Source organism: Lygodium microphyllum, chromosome 11 (assembly GCF_053477565.2).
Source record: "Lygodium microphyllum isolate KBCC chromosome 11, Lygodium_microphyllum_v1.1.10, whole genome shotgun sequence".
Taxonomy (NCBI): domain Eukaryota; kingdom Viridiplantae; phylum Streptophyta; class Polypodiopsida; order Schizaeales; family Lygodiaceae; genus Lygodium; species Lygodium microphyllum.
The window spans coordinates 20,145,747-20,160,560 of NC_141145.1; the positions used below are offsets into that span (position 1 = coordinate 20,145,747).

Genomic DNA, 14,814 nt, shown 5'->3' on the forward strand with positions numbered 1-14,814 from the left:
CATTACTATTCAAGTGATGATTAGGCAGTCAAGTCCATTGCCATGTATTTTGTCCAAGTAGATTACTCCATAAATGAACTCTATATCTAATGTTTGTCATTGGTATCTTGTATAATTTCATGGAACATATGAACATTCACCTCTCGACATGAATTGTCTATCCCAATAGTCCAAAATGGTGCCTATTTCTATTGGTATGCTTTTTAGATAAGTCGAAAATGCTAGCATACCCTTGTGTCAGGTTTGGGTATGACAAGGCTCCAATCCACTATTACGTGTCCAGCATCTCTACCAAAAATTAGACGACTAGTGGCGGGTACATCAACTTGACAATTGGATTGCAAGATCCATGGCCTTCCTAATAATACTTGATATCTTGATCACCTTGCAAACCTAATAAACCTAAAATATAAAATGCATTCCACATTAGCAATAGTGATGTGGACTTTGGTAATGCAACCTTCCAATTGTCTTAAACTATCATAGAAATTCAAAAAATTGCAGAGGCATCCTTTTGGATTTCTAGTCCCAACCTTTCCATCAATTTTGAACTCATAATATTGACAGAGAATCCCATAGCCACAATGGCATGATCCACTAATATGGTATCAATATATGCTACCATCCTTAATGCTTTTTAGAAAGCTCACACCAGTCATCTCCCACATGGGCTATTCCCAAGGATCTGATGATATACCCAGTGTAAAAAAATTTCTTAAACTCTTTACCCACTCTTAGAGATAGCTTGATCAACTATAGGAAGTTCACATTAGGCTTTACCTCTCCCAAAGAGAACTGGCTAAGTCAAATTTATGATAACTAGCAATGCTTCTCTTCTTCTGCCAAACCATTCTTTCTCTTGGTCACTAAATAGGCTTAGGTGCCTCTTTCTTGGCTTTTACCTTCTTCTTTGGTAGCTCCAAGTCATCTTTGCCACCAATAACTTTTATAGGGATGGCTTCCACATTAGGGCTAAGGACTTCTGTCCCCTTATCATCCTATTTAGGGCTTGCCTTAAGAGGTTTTACATTATCTCTAACACCTTCTTTCACCTTTTGTCCTCTTATAAATGCTTATAAATTGGAAGACTCAGTGGTGTTGACATGCACAGCTTCGATAAGGTTGACAGTGCTACCACTATGCAGCTCTTCTACAATAGCTTTTCCTCTCTACAATGTTTTCTTTGGTCCTTTATCTTGCTCAAGGTTGTTTTCTTGTGCTTGATGATTAATTGGACCTAGCGGTTCGTAATCCTGTGCATCCGAGGTGTGGAATCCACCAAAAAGTTGTGTGTGTTACATTTGTTACTTTGTACATACTTAGTCGTTGTGTTTACATTTTGTTCTACGTGGGCAGTATAGTGGAGAGGGGTTTGGAGCAAGAGGAACTTATCTGTAATGCTCTAGTTGGCATGTATGCCAAGTATGGAAACCTACCAGACGCTGATGCTTGCAAAAATATTCATCTAAACATGTTTATTGAGAATATCATGATCTCTATGTACGGAAAGTGTGGAAGCATTATGGAAGCAGAAAATTTGTATCACGGGCTTGCTGAGTGCGACATCGTTCTTTGGATTTCATTGTTGTCTGTTTACTTAGAGCAGGATTTGGAAGAAACCTTGTTTCAAGCTTACAAGAAAATGCATGAGGAAGGTATTAGTCCAGATCATCAGACATTCTCCTTTGCCCTTCAAGCTTGTGGTGCACTAGTACAGAGTAAAAGAACTTTGGCAGTTGTAAATAGCTATCAAGCCGATATGATGCCTTTGGACATTGGTAGAGCATTACATGCTGATGCATAAAAGTGTAGTTTTCTCTTACAGAAGTTTGGGCCAGAAAGGGTGCTTGATATACCCATTACAAAGGCAAGATTTACAGGCATTGGTGTAGGGGCAGCTTTTCATGGCCTAAACCAATTGTAGAGTTTATGACATTCAACTTTGCCATGGAGGCAATTGATCACATCATCAATTCTATAGCCAAAAAAAACTACATGTCTGCAGGGCAAAATTATGTTCCTATTGTCTTCAGGGGTCCCAATGGAGCAGCAGTTGGTGTTGCTGCACAGCACTCACAATGCTTTGCTGCATGGTATGGATCTTGTCCAGGTCTTAAGGTTCTTAGCATGTACAACTCTGAAGATGCACCTGGTCTGTTGAAGGCAACTATCAGGGATCCTGACCCAGTTGTATTTCTAGAAAATGAGCTTATGTATGTGTGGGGAGTGGTTGGGCCCACTTTTCTGGTAAAAAGGGAGGTTATTGTAGGCCGCCTGGAGGAGGAGAAAGCAACGAATGGCAAAAACAGGGGAGAGAAGTGTGGGAGCTCTCGGTCAACTTCCAAGACCCACGGACTGCTTATTTTTTCAAGCATTCCAAGCTGAGCACTAATGGCTACCTCTCACATAGCCAACACACCATCCATATCTACGAGTGTAGTGAGCTTGCCTCCATGCCGTTCGAGCTACCTCCTCTCCCATGCACTCCGGTAGCTCCACGATCCAAGTGCAAGCTTCAAGCAAGCTCCATCCTCAAGCTCCATGCTCCAAGCTCCATCACCACGAGCAAGAGAAGAGAATAGAAGAGAAGAGAAGAAGAGAGGAGAAGATGGAGAACTTCTCCTCCTCGGTCCCTCATCCTCACCCTCACACACTCACTCCCTCATACTCACACTCCCTCTCTCAAGCACAAGATCAAGCAAGCAAGAACAAGAAGAAGAAGGAGAAGAGGAGAGCCACTTTTTGCCACACACAAGAATGAGCTTCTCATTCATTTTCCAAATTTAAATACAAAACCCTAAATCCCTTTTGGGCAATCATCCCCTTTTTCCCTTTTTTACATGGTCGACCGTAGCCTAGGCCCTTTTTCTCATTGTCCTTCTATCTTCCTAGCTTCCTTTCCACCGCCCGTCTACATTTACAAATTGCAGGGGTGAGAGCCTAGCGCTCCTTGAATTAAACCATGATGCACTTCGCCCTTTTACAAGAGTTTTGACTTGCGCTTGTCTTCAGTTTTAGCTTTCTGGATTTTCCACCGCCTGGCATTCTTTTACAAGATTTCAGGGTGCGCCTCTGTATTTTAAAATGCACTTTTCTCTTTTTTGCAGTTGCCTTGGACTTTTACAGTTGCCCTTGCGCTTTTGGCCTTTTCTCCTATTCTTTCTTCAGTCGAGCTACCTTTTTTCAGCCTTTGCCCTGCATCTTTTCTATTTCCTTTTGCTTTCTTCGTGTTGGGGTTAACATTACCCCCCTCCTAGACGAGTGCCAGTCCCATGGCACTCATAGTCGTAGGTAGCAAGTGTTAGCAGGCACCAAAGACGTGAGTGGCAAGGACGGCGGGGGTTGCCATGGCGGAGTATCGGTAGTGGTGGGGAGGAAGGTCGCTGGGGGCACATTGGTGGGTAAAGTTGTAGGTGGTAGGGCAATGAGTGTTGGTGGTAGGGATGTAATTTGGGGGGGTTGCATGGATGGAGTGCAAGTGGCAGTTTGTTGGGGATTCAATGTGTATGATGATTCTGGGTAGGTTTACGGGGTGATAATAATAGGAATTCAGAGTTGAGTGTTGATGAAGAGCGAACGACACCTTTGTTGGAGTCATCAATACCTGCAATTGAAAAACCTCCCATGTGGTCTCTCCCTAAGGATAGTGCTAGTCTTCTTATCGTGCACAAGACATATTTTGATTAGTTTGGGAGACAGGTTGAACTCTAAGCAAGCCTAGAGTATTGTCCTGCACTTGAGGATCCAAAGTGTATATAGACTTTAGTGTAGATATTATGTGAGTGTCCGTGCGTACTTAGATATTATGTAGGTAGAAGACTGTGGGCTGGTGGCTCAGAACATCGTGTGGATGAAGCAGAGTGGTCCATGGTGGAAAGAAGTACATGTGAAGGTGGGTGCATCATTGTGTGCATTGTGATTGTAGACATAGTAGGATAGGGCATAGGAATAGTGTACGAGCCGGAGGTGGGCGACATTGGCTTGTGGATGAGAACAATGTACCGTTCATGGCCCTTTGTGCAGTGCGTGCCCCAATTGGTTGCCATGGCTTTAAGGTAGAGGGTGAGGGGGAATTGTGGGAATGGTGCAAGGTTACAGGTTTAACCATAGGCAAGACAAGCTTCCTAGTGTTGTAATGCTCTTGATGTGCCCTGAAGTATTGTGGGTGATGTTAGGGGGCTAGGGGACTAGAGATGGAGCCAGCCGATGAAGGTCACTGGATGCATCTAATTTTGAGGACCCCTAGATGTGATGTGCACGTGGGTGTGTTTTTTATTTTCTCTTTTCTTTTCTTTTCTTTTCTTTTTATTTTTATTTTTCTTTCTTTCTTTCTTTCTTTCTTTCTTTCTTTTTTGTCCCCAGTACAACCATTGCAATATGCGGGGGCTATGAGCCTTTCAACAGGTCGAGACAAGTCAAGCCTTGGAGGCACGGAAAATGGATGTGACCGTGATGAATTTGCCCTAGCCTCGTTGTTGGGGGAACCGTTGTTGTGATATCGGTACGATTGCAGTGCCCCCTATCGTGAGTGCATAGGGTGACCCAAGAAAGCCCATGACTCACAAGAGTGATGGTTCGCATTCAACAGTGTGACTTTGTTGCGGTTAGTGCATGGTCCTAGTTTTGCAACCAAGGCATTGAACATGTTTGCACAAAGACCTGTGTTATCCTGCATCCACTTGTCACGTCGTGAGAGCACATGCTTGATTTTGTTAAGTAATTCAACAGATGTAGTTATGTTAAAACATGACTTTCCGATGTACTATGATATTAATCGCACTGCATATGCGATCGCTTGTCAAAGATGTGGCATACATTAGCTATAGGCAGCAGAAGTTGCACAAGTGGAGAGTTTCCCTTTCACCCATCAAAAGACAAAAAGTTAGGTCTTGATAACTTGTTAAGCTGCTCGTACATCCTATAACTTGTTAAGTTGCTCGTACATCCTAGTGCTTAGTCGATTTCTACTAGGCGGGGTGAGTCCGATTGGTTGGGCGACTAGGCTGGTGCTAGTGCGGGATTGTCGTGAGGTCGGGTAGGGCACATGTCAGTTGGGACATGGATGGTATAGTCTCGGGCCGCCGTTAGTTCCAAAATGCTTTTAACTAATTTGTCGAACTCTTTCCTATCCCTGGTCGCCTTTCTTGCTCTTGGGCATCTAGTGCTTGAGCACTCGTGGGGGATTTATGCAACTGGTGTTGCCATAGCTTGCACGCTTAGCTGAGCCTTGACTTTCTTGGTCCGAGGATTTTTAGGCCTTCGTCTGGGATGGTGCCGTTTAGGTCCGCACTTCTTTGCATATCTCTTGAGAGTGGGTACATAGCGCACCGGTGGAGGGGCGCGTGTCATGTGCTCCCGTCATTTGGGAAGAGTGTCTCTGCATGCCATCTGACCATGGTTCTCCATGTTTTCCTTCTGGAAGCCTGCAAGATGCAATCCAAGAGTTAGGCCTTGATACGGAATAAGATTGTTCCCATAGGAGGAATTTTGGTGTGGGTTGTCAAATGTATAAGACTAGAAGAAAAGGTGCGGAATATGTTGTACTCCTTGTAATGGTGTCCCTCTGGCCTCTAACTATGAGCAGAGAGTGACTCACGCTGAGTTACATCAGTTGGTGGTCCTCATTTGGAGGGCTCATCCTCAGAAGGATAGGCCAGGAAGGGAAGAGTGTGTAGAGAGGGATTGCACCTTGCTTACATCATGAGGATGAGCCCTATTAGGAGAGACATCAATGGGTTCAGTGGTGGATGGACATGATACTTTATTCCCTAGCTCTCCAGCACTCTTGGTTTTAACACTCTTGGGGTCCACGACCACCTATAGCTGCTATTGTTTGCGTTGTTTTCTCGTCTTTCTCTTGGTCAGTGAAGGCATACCTCTCAATGGTTGAGGACCTTGGACTAGGTCAACCGTTGTTGTGCGTGGTTGGGCCTTAGCATTTCCTTTCTCTAGTGTGTCCTCATGGAACATAGCCGCGGCCTGCTGAATAGCCTTGCTAGGTCAAGTGGTTTGGTGCGTCATTTCCTTGGCCACACCTTTGAGGGGTTTCTCTTTGAGCCTAGGCTTCAGGTGCTTGGGGCGGATGGGAGTTGTCAAGACTATTGGTTGCGGTACCTCCTCCTTAGATGAAGTGTTAGGGACACGTTCTGCAAGGGGTGTGGTCACAGCCAAGGGCTGTGACTGTTGCGATTCCTGGTTGGGAGCAGTGGCATTTAGTTCAGTGGGTTGGTCACTCTTGGTGGATCGCAGTGTGGAGTCCCTGGGGCGATCAGATGTGGTCATGTCTTTTGTTGTCCACTCACCTATGTAGATCGATCCTGAATTGATCCAGTCACATTGGGTCACATGGGAGTATCCTTGGGCCGAGAACTACGGCTAGTGTCATGTTTCCCCTCTTGGGTATTTGGAAGCTTTAATGGAGACAGAGGTTGGGAGTGAGCCCCTACCATTGAGAGCTGTCGTTGTGCCTCTGGGGTCCATTTGGGAAGAGAGGATGTAGGGGACCTATGACTCTTAGGTAGACCTAGCACCAGCTGAATGATTTGCTTGTGATTGTTGGAGGATTCCGTTGTTAGCTTTGCTAAGCAATCAGCCCTATCATGAGTGACATTGTGCCTGTGGTGCTCCTTGTCCCCTTGGGAAGTCAAAGGTTCCTTGGCCACTAGTGGACCTCGTGCACATTTGATGGATCCCTTTGATATCCGCTTGCTAGGCATGCTAGGCTGAGGATCTAGTATTTGATGGGTCATGTTCGGTTTCTTGATTTCAATCATGAGGGGCGCAATCACTCCAATATTTTTGGTCCGAGACTTGGATTCTCGTTTAGGGATCCTCCCATGTCTCATTTTTTAAAACCTAATTTGGGCTCCTGACCGAGGTGGTTTAGCAGGAGGTTTCGGTACCCAAATCCATCGGGTGCCTACATAATACCCTTCAGCACAAAGCAACACCTTGGATATCCATTGTGGCGTTGTGTGTGCTCTCTAAGGATGCCTTCGTTTATAAGGCTTGGGCTTCTTTCATAATCTTCTACGATATTTGTAAGTCCAAGCCCTATCCTTGGGCTTATCTCCTACCCTCTTTGTTTCAAGTATGGCCTCACTTACTGGTTCTCTCCGTTCAACCTACGCTTGTATCAACTCTTTCAACAACTCCCTGCTCTCATTACTAGGCTTTCTTGGTATGTCAGAATGCTCCTTGCCTTCTCTTGAGATGTGGTGAGGTCACCCTTGCTAGAAGTCGTGACTATCCTCACTCCTGGTAGTGCTAGGTATATCCTCCGTGCTATATAGTCGGCTTCACACTTCATTGCCTTTTTAAAGGGCCTTCCTAGGAGGATTTCCTTTCCATAATTCTCGCTATTTGGAGGAACATAGAATAGGATTGGCAAGCTTTCTGTTTCAATAGTTACAAGGATCCTGCACATCCCTAGAAGTGCTTGTGGGTTTTCCCCGTGAGGCTTAAGAGTTGCATTAGTCAATTTGAGCTCTCGTTGACCTAGTAGGGTCCATGCTTCGTAAGTCAAGATATTGAAATTTGCTCCTTCATCAATGAGAGCATCAACACTATGCTCTCTTTTTGCAGTGAGTTTGACCCTAAGATAAGCAGATGGCACTATGTCTTCATCTTCTGGGTCTTGGTTTATAGCTTCAAGCCTTCTAATACATGCCTTTGAGTCCCTAACTTCATAGTTAGATGTGGATTCTCTACTAAGGTCTTGGGTTGTCTGTGCAGCGCTGCTCAAGGTACATCTATCGTCCAGACCGTCATGTCTAGTCATCCTCGCATTGATAGCTTGATGATGCTGCATTCTGCTTCGACTAGACGCAGTTTGAACACAATGTACATGTGTTCTTATGGTGTGGCCTTTTTTCCCTTGATGGCTAGATTGGTTCGTTGAGGTTCTAAGGTCTTTCTTTGTCTTTGTTTGGGTATGAACTACTGTTTGCTACTTTGCAAGTAAAGATCTATGCTTGTGTAGAGCAATAACTACATTAGGACCTAATCCGGAGGACCTATTGCAGCGTGCGTTTTCTCTCCAGCTTACCGAGGGAGGTGCGAAGGGGGCAGAGCATGATTGGGAGGACCTTTGGTAGCTAATTTTTGAACTATTTTCTGTGGATTTTAGCCTAGTGATAGATCTATGATGTGCCTTTGGCTCTATACAATTTCTAGAGTCTATATTGGTGGTGGCAACTTAGTTTCTGACCAAAATGGAATTCTGGGAAAATTGCAGTTTTTGGGCCAAGTCCCAAATTTGGTCGGCTGAGGGCCGAGGGCCAAATCTAGATGTTTGAGGGCCGAGTCAGCCGGGCCGAGTGGATCGCTCGGACGGGCCGCGTCCAAGTGGGCTAAGGGCCGAGTCAAATGGGCCGAGTCAAGTGGTTCGAGTGGTAGTGGGCCGAGGGCCGATTTTGGGACTCGGTCCAAAATCGCCGTCAGTCGGACACATCGAGCACGGCACGTTTTTTACTGACATAATGATAAATCTCCCAAATCATACGATTCAGGTCACGGCCTGTCATACACACCTCCAGATCAAAGCTATGGGTGAAGGGGAAGAGTTGTATATACCTGGAATAGCCAATAAACTCCAAAATGCAAATCGGGAAACGAATTAAACCCTCATTCCCTGTTATGATAGCAGAAACCCTGATGCTTGTTTTTCTTCTTTTTCTTTGTTTTTTCCTACCCTAATGCATCCAAATCACAAAGAAAATACTTACACTACTCCATCTCACAACATAAATCTCAAAAAAGCAAAAAACCTACTTGCCAAGGAGATGGAATACCATCTTCAACCCCCTCACTTCCTACCTATCTCAAGCACTGGTTCGGAAAAAACCCTTACTTTGATGCTCGATTCGAAGTGCGCAAGCGCTCAAGGCTTGAATCCATTTGTCCCAACGGAACCAAAATGTGGGAGCTCTCGCTCAACCGCCAAGACCCATGGACCGCTTATTGTTTCAAGCATTTCAAGCCGAGCACTAATGGCTACCTCTCACATAGTCGACGCCCATCCATATCTACGGGTGTAGTGAGCTTACCTCCACGCCATTCGAGTTACCTCCTCTCTTGCGCACTCTGGTAGCTCCACGATCCAAGTGCAAGCTCCATCCTCAAGCTCCACGCTCCAAGCTCTATCACCACGAGCAAGAGAAGAGAAGAGAAGAGAAGAGAAGAGAAGAGAAGAGAAGAAGAGAGGAGAAGATGGAGAGCTTCTCCTCCTCGGTCCCTCACCCTCACACACTCACTCCCTCACACTCTCACACTCCCTCTCTCAAGCACAAGCTCAAGCAAGCAAGAACAAGAAGAAGAAGGAGAAGAGGAGAGCCACTTTTTACCACACACAAAATTGAGCTTCTCATTCACTTTCCAACTTTGTATACAAAACCTAAATCCCTTTTGGGCGGTCATCCCCTTTTTTACATGGCCGGCCATAGCCTAGGCCCTTTTTCTCATTGTCCTTCTATCTTCCTAGCTTCCTTTCCACCACTCGTCTACATTTAGAAATTGCACGGGTGAGAGCCTGGCGCTCCTTGAATTAAACCATGATGCGTTAGTGCTCTTTTATAAGAGTTTTGACTTGCGCTTGTCTTCAAATTTAGCTTTCCAGATTTTCCATCGCCTGGCACTCTTTTACAAGATTTCAAGGTGCGCCTCTGTATTTTAAAATGCACTTTTCCCCTTTTTGCAGCTGCCTTGGACTTTTATAGTTGCCCTTGTGCTTTTGGCCTTTTCTCCTCTTCTTTCTTCAGTCGAGCTACCTTTTCTCCGCCTTTTCCCTACATCTTTTCTATTTCCTTTTGCTTTCTTCATGTTGGGGTTAACAAGAAGTCCAGATAAAAAAAAGCGGACGAAGCCTGCCCATTGAAGAAGTGGGGGAGGAGGCTTTCAATCGGCTTTTGGGGATTATTGTTGAAGGGGCACAACAATTGATGCATCCAAAAGAGAGCTAGTCAGCTGAATCATTGCGCAGTGAAGGCAACATGTGATAATCACATATGACTGGATGTTCTGAAGCAACGTGGATAATTGGAAGCACATTTTTTTAATCGAAGCTATCATCTGCTTCAGTGAATTTTACGTGTTGGTCGATGATGCTGTCGACCCTGCTTTAGTGCAAGCAACCAATGATAGAAAGGTAGCAGAAGAAGATGCAGCCCAAGAAGACCAATTTCTATGGATCCCTCTCTATTGACTCCTACCGAGAACCTTGACAAAGAAGAAGAAGCTGCCTATGCATGAGAAGAAGCCATAGTTGTCTAGAAATTGCATCACACCTGGAGCTTGCATCAATTCTTTTGCAAGTTGGATGAAGTAATCAAAGCCAAAGGAGAAGTCTATGAGAAAGAAGCTTATGAAGATGATGTTTTTGGTGCCAATGAAGAAGATTTTGTCTTTGTTACCTTCCTTAGATGCCTGCTACTGCATAATCTTGCTAGTCTAGAAGTCCTTCCTGTGATGTCCAATGATGAAGAGGCCATGATTATTCAGGCCACTCTCATTGCTCAAGACCCTGACTCACCACAAACTGAAAACATAGGAAAGGAGTAGCAACATTCAAGGAAGAAGTCACAGCCTTTGGGGATCCCATACATTCTAATCTGCAGATGAAAGACCTCAAAGGAGATGGAGCCCCTGCCCTCCCTTATGGCAACCATGATCGAATGCGAGAAGAAAAATAAGCAGTAGAAGAAGCCAATGTAGTGGAAGAATAGGAGGTGCTTGCATCTCTCCTTGCTGCCTTCAATGGAATTAGTCTTATGCCGAACAATGAAGGAGGCGATCATGTTGAGGACAACGATGTTGTCCCTGGGCCATTGTGCACATGCAAGGAATAGAAATCCCGTTTTCTGATCATGATGACACTAATGTTGACATAGATATGTTGAACCCTATATATGTTCATGTTCCAGTTGTAGAAGAAAGGAAAAGAGTTAGACAAGAAGTCCAATAGAGCCAATTGTAGCTTTTGGTTCACCAGGATCAAATGGGGAGATTAATGTGAGTGTTATTGAGGCACCAGTTCTTTCTCAATTCAGGCTGGAAATGATTGGAGATCCTAGACAAGTTGGGAAGAATTTATTTTGAGGCCTTGTACTTCTGAATTGTGCAAGGCTTTGAATAGAAAGGATCTAACACAGGATGATTCATTGATTCGTCTATTATCACTTATATTTCTTGCTATAGAGTATCTTTTTCAAAGGCATCGTGTGGCAGATTTTCTATTTAACAGATTTAGATAAAAAGAGAATATCAATGACCAGCAGGTTTACATATTATATAAGCCTTCAACAGAACCTGAAGTAATAGACGTTTTTGTCAAGACGTTTACTGGAGATGCTCCCAATCAGATGTAGCTAACTATATGTTTCATATTATCTAAAATTGAGCTTTCAAATTGAATCTCATCTCGATAGATTGATCTTCTATCCTGAAATTTGTCAAATTCTTCTGTAGACATGACTTTGCTTTTGAAAACCCTTCGATAGCGGCTTACTCCCTTGTTGAAGAGAGTTGATCTTACTCTAGCAAGTACTAGCTAGATGGTTGGACTTTTAACATATGTCGCATTTGACATTATGATAGTTTCTCAAAAAGTGTTGACCACCATACCACTTATAGCTAAATCTTGATGGACCACCCTGTTCAGGATATTGACTTCCTATCAAGTTTTGTTCATTCTTTAAGAAAGTAATATCTATGACTACCTATTTATACTATATCATTATCATATTGGTATAATGCTTCTTGTCCTTGACTTGGCCAAGAAAATTTGATGCTCTAGACTCATAATTGTGGTCATCAGCTTGTCGTTCAACTAGTCTGAACACCTGTTTAGGGATTGATCACTGATTAATTGGTATAATATTAGGGTTTATCATTTGGCTTCCATTATTTAGTGAAACCATTTGGCTACCATCAACATAGCAATATTAAGAGGAGCTCGCAGCATGGGCTCATTTTACATGATGTTTTCTCTTCCATTCGAATTGTTCATATATATACTAATCACACCTTGACTTCCATCGATCAATGGCAATTTATTACTAAGACCTAAACTCAAATTTAGGTTTACCCTAGGCCGCTTCTAAGCATGAATCTACATCTTCTACTTGTGTAATAGAAATATCTATATTATCAAGAGTAATAACACTCAACTACACTTGGATATTGAAGCCTAATCCATGTAAAAAGTACTGCAGTTGGGTAGTAGGTAGAATAGGAATAGAGGTTTGCAATTTGCAAAATATCTCTTTTAGTTTCTTGGCATAAACTCAAGCATTCTCATGGGGTTCTTGATGTGTCATATTCAAAACATGCAACCAATACTGACCACCTCTTGCAAGGGTAAATTCTCTTCAAAAGGCCACAAAGAATAAGTCGATCATGGTTATGGTTTTGGCTTCTAAGCAATGATACCATATTATATCTCTTCCTTTTAGAGTCATGTTTAAAAACATCATGAGATGTCCTTTATCTAGAATTCAGTAGTTGAACATTAACTTCAAGAACTCACTAATGTGAATTTTCACATCTTCCTTGTGTAACCCATTAAAGATAGGTAGAGAGAAACCTAGGGCTAGAAAATGCGACATTTCTTCAAGTATTGCAATGGGTTGCACCATCATGATGATTGGGTTTGTTCTATGGGTTTGTATCAGTGGGGTTACACTCCCACTCAATGCAAATTGATTTTTTAGGGGAAAGAAAATGTTAGAGCTTCCTCCTCCCCATGATGGACTAAGTCGGGTATTGATTGGGTCAACAACACCTCTCTTTCTCAAGGATACTAGACTAATATACTTAGAAGAATACCTCTTGATGATTTCAACTTTCCTTCTAGTCCTTTCAACTCTTTGTTGCCGTTGAATCTTGGCTTGATAGTGTGTATCAAGAAATAACATATCTATTTCAATGCTCTTTGGCATAAACTGATTGCTTAGTTCCTATTAACCAAGATCCAAAAATTGCTACTTATTAGCAGCTCTAGCACATGCACCACCTGTCCGGATCTAAAATGGGCATGATACTGGCTCTAGGGCTATAGTTGGGCTCCTATGCTCACCATCTTTCCATCATGTGTACTTATGATTCATCATAAAAAGGAAATAAAGGTCACTTACTCAAAAATCCACATATGTACGTCCCATATTTCAAGAAAATGGAGCCACTAACACTATTTTCTAGCCACTAATGTATTTGAATTACACGATCCATATGCCATTATGCTTCTAAACCATCTGTCCACCACATTGATTCATCAAATCATCCCTCCTTCTCTCTCTTATATGCAGCCATATGAACAAGGTATAAAGAGGAGAGAGAAATATTGAAAATAGATCTCTTCATTCACTCATCATTTCATGCAAGAATTGAAGTGATGGAGAGTGAGAGATGCCCAAGAGGAGGAAGAAGATATTTGAAATTCCAAAAATTAAAAAAAAAATAATGGGAGGAGGGAGCGCCAAAAAAAATGTGCCCCTCCTCCCCCCATCTCATGAGTTTTTTAACTTCTTTCTTCTTAATTATGGTTAAAACATTAACCACTAACTTATGTAGTTCAAGTTTTGGTATTTTCACACTTGACTACAAGTGGGTTTGATCCAATTGAAGGGGCAAACGGCCTCATAATTGTGATCTGACTGGATAGGTGGATCTTTGGCATCAAAATCTATCACCCTAGACTCCATCATATGCTTTTTTGGCTTCGAGATCGAATAGTTGTTTCATAATGCCAAGCCTTGCAACCAATAAATGGGGGGTGAAATTGACTATGATATTGACAAATAGACACTTGGGTTGGATTTTGTAGTGTTCAAATTGACCATTTCAGTCACCTCTCTTAGATTCTACAATCAAGTCATTAAAAATATCATGTTGCATAGTGGGTTTGGAGTCCACATCATTATGCTGGCCACTTGTAGAGATTTTGGGTTGATGAATTAGGAGCAAGACCCATTATTGGTCTAAATGACAAACCAACAAAGACTATGGCCACTTGGTATCATTCAATTAGTCCTAATGAAGATTGCCATTATACCATTTCTAATTTTCTTAGTAGTTCAACATGGAGCATGTAGGTAAAGATTACTACCTCTTTCTTAGACGACCCTAGCTATGTCAAGCATGCATCAGTCACAATGGGGATTGTTATTTACTTTTTTTGCTGAAATATTTTAGAAAAAAAAATATTTTCTAAGAATTCTTAGCACCCAAATTTTCTTGCAGCATGAAATCAACAATCTCGCAATTCATCGCTAGAGAATTGAGTTGTAAGATATAAGACAACTCTTAATTTTCAATTTTCAGCAATGCAGAAAGGTCCTCCATAGTATGTGAGCATAATAGCCTGTCTCACAGAGACCATTAGTAACCTCCTCATCAAAATCAATCTCCTCACGCTTCTTCGAGTTTGTAGTTGTCTCAATGTTAGAAAGTAGCTTGAATCCAGGATGCCTTTCTGGCTTCGAATAATTTCTCTTCACGTCTTTTTGATCTTCTTGTACTTTTGGCTTTTGAACATCAGTCACACTCTACTTTGATCCTAAAGAAGAATTCTGAGAGACTGGATCACTCCTTCTAGTTACCCTCTTCAAACCTTCAAACTAATCATCATCTCTTCTTTGCTTCTCTTCAATAAGCACCTTAACTCCTTAAGATTTCACCATCATGTAAGAGTTTGTAGGTGTAGATGAAATTGGGGCTAGAGCTGGAAGTGGACTAAGTAGCTGCTACTCCCTTCTAATCATATTTTTTTTTAGGTCTTTAAAGTTCTTTAAAATCTCCTCCATCATATTTTCAACAATA

General features: G+C 42.6%; 1 protein-coding gene across 1 annotated transcript; it reads left to right on the top strand.

The window, feature by feature from the left end:
- The first annotated feature begins 1,995 nt into the window (after positions 1–1,995).
- On the top strand, positions 1,996–10,557 carry LOC148028605 (uncharacterized). Its single transcript, XM_087688466.1, has 3 exons — positions 1,996–2,333; positions 10,024–10,144; positions 10,312–10,557. Exons 1-3 carry the CDS (start codon positions 1,996–1,998, stop codon positions 10,555–10,557), a joined length of 705 nt encoding a protein of 234 aa, XP_087544592.1.
- The last annotated feature ends 4,257 nt before the right edge of the window (positions 10,558–14,814 follow it).

Bases quoted from the DNA above. Each gene is read 5' to 3' on its own strand.
- LOC148028605 (XM_087688466.1), top strand. From the start codon at position 1,996: ATGTCTGCAGGGCAAAATTATGTTCCTATTGTCTTCAGGGGTCCCAAT. The intron at 2,334-10,023 runs GTCAACTTCCAA...GATGTTCTGAAG, and splicing joins GAGAAGTGTGGGAGCTCTCG to CAACGTGGATAATTGGAAGC. The intron at 10,145-10,311 runs GTAGCAGAAGAA...TTCTTTTGCAAG, and splicing joins AAGCAACCAATGATAGAAAG to TTGGATGAAGTAATCAAAGC.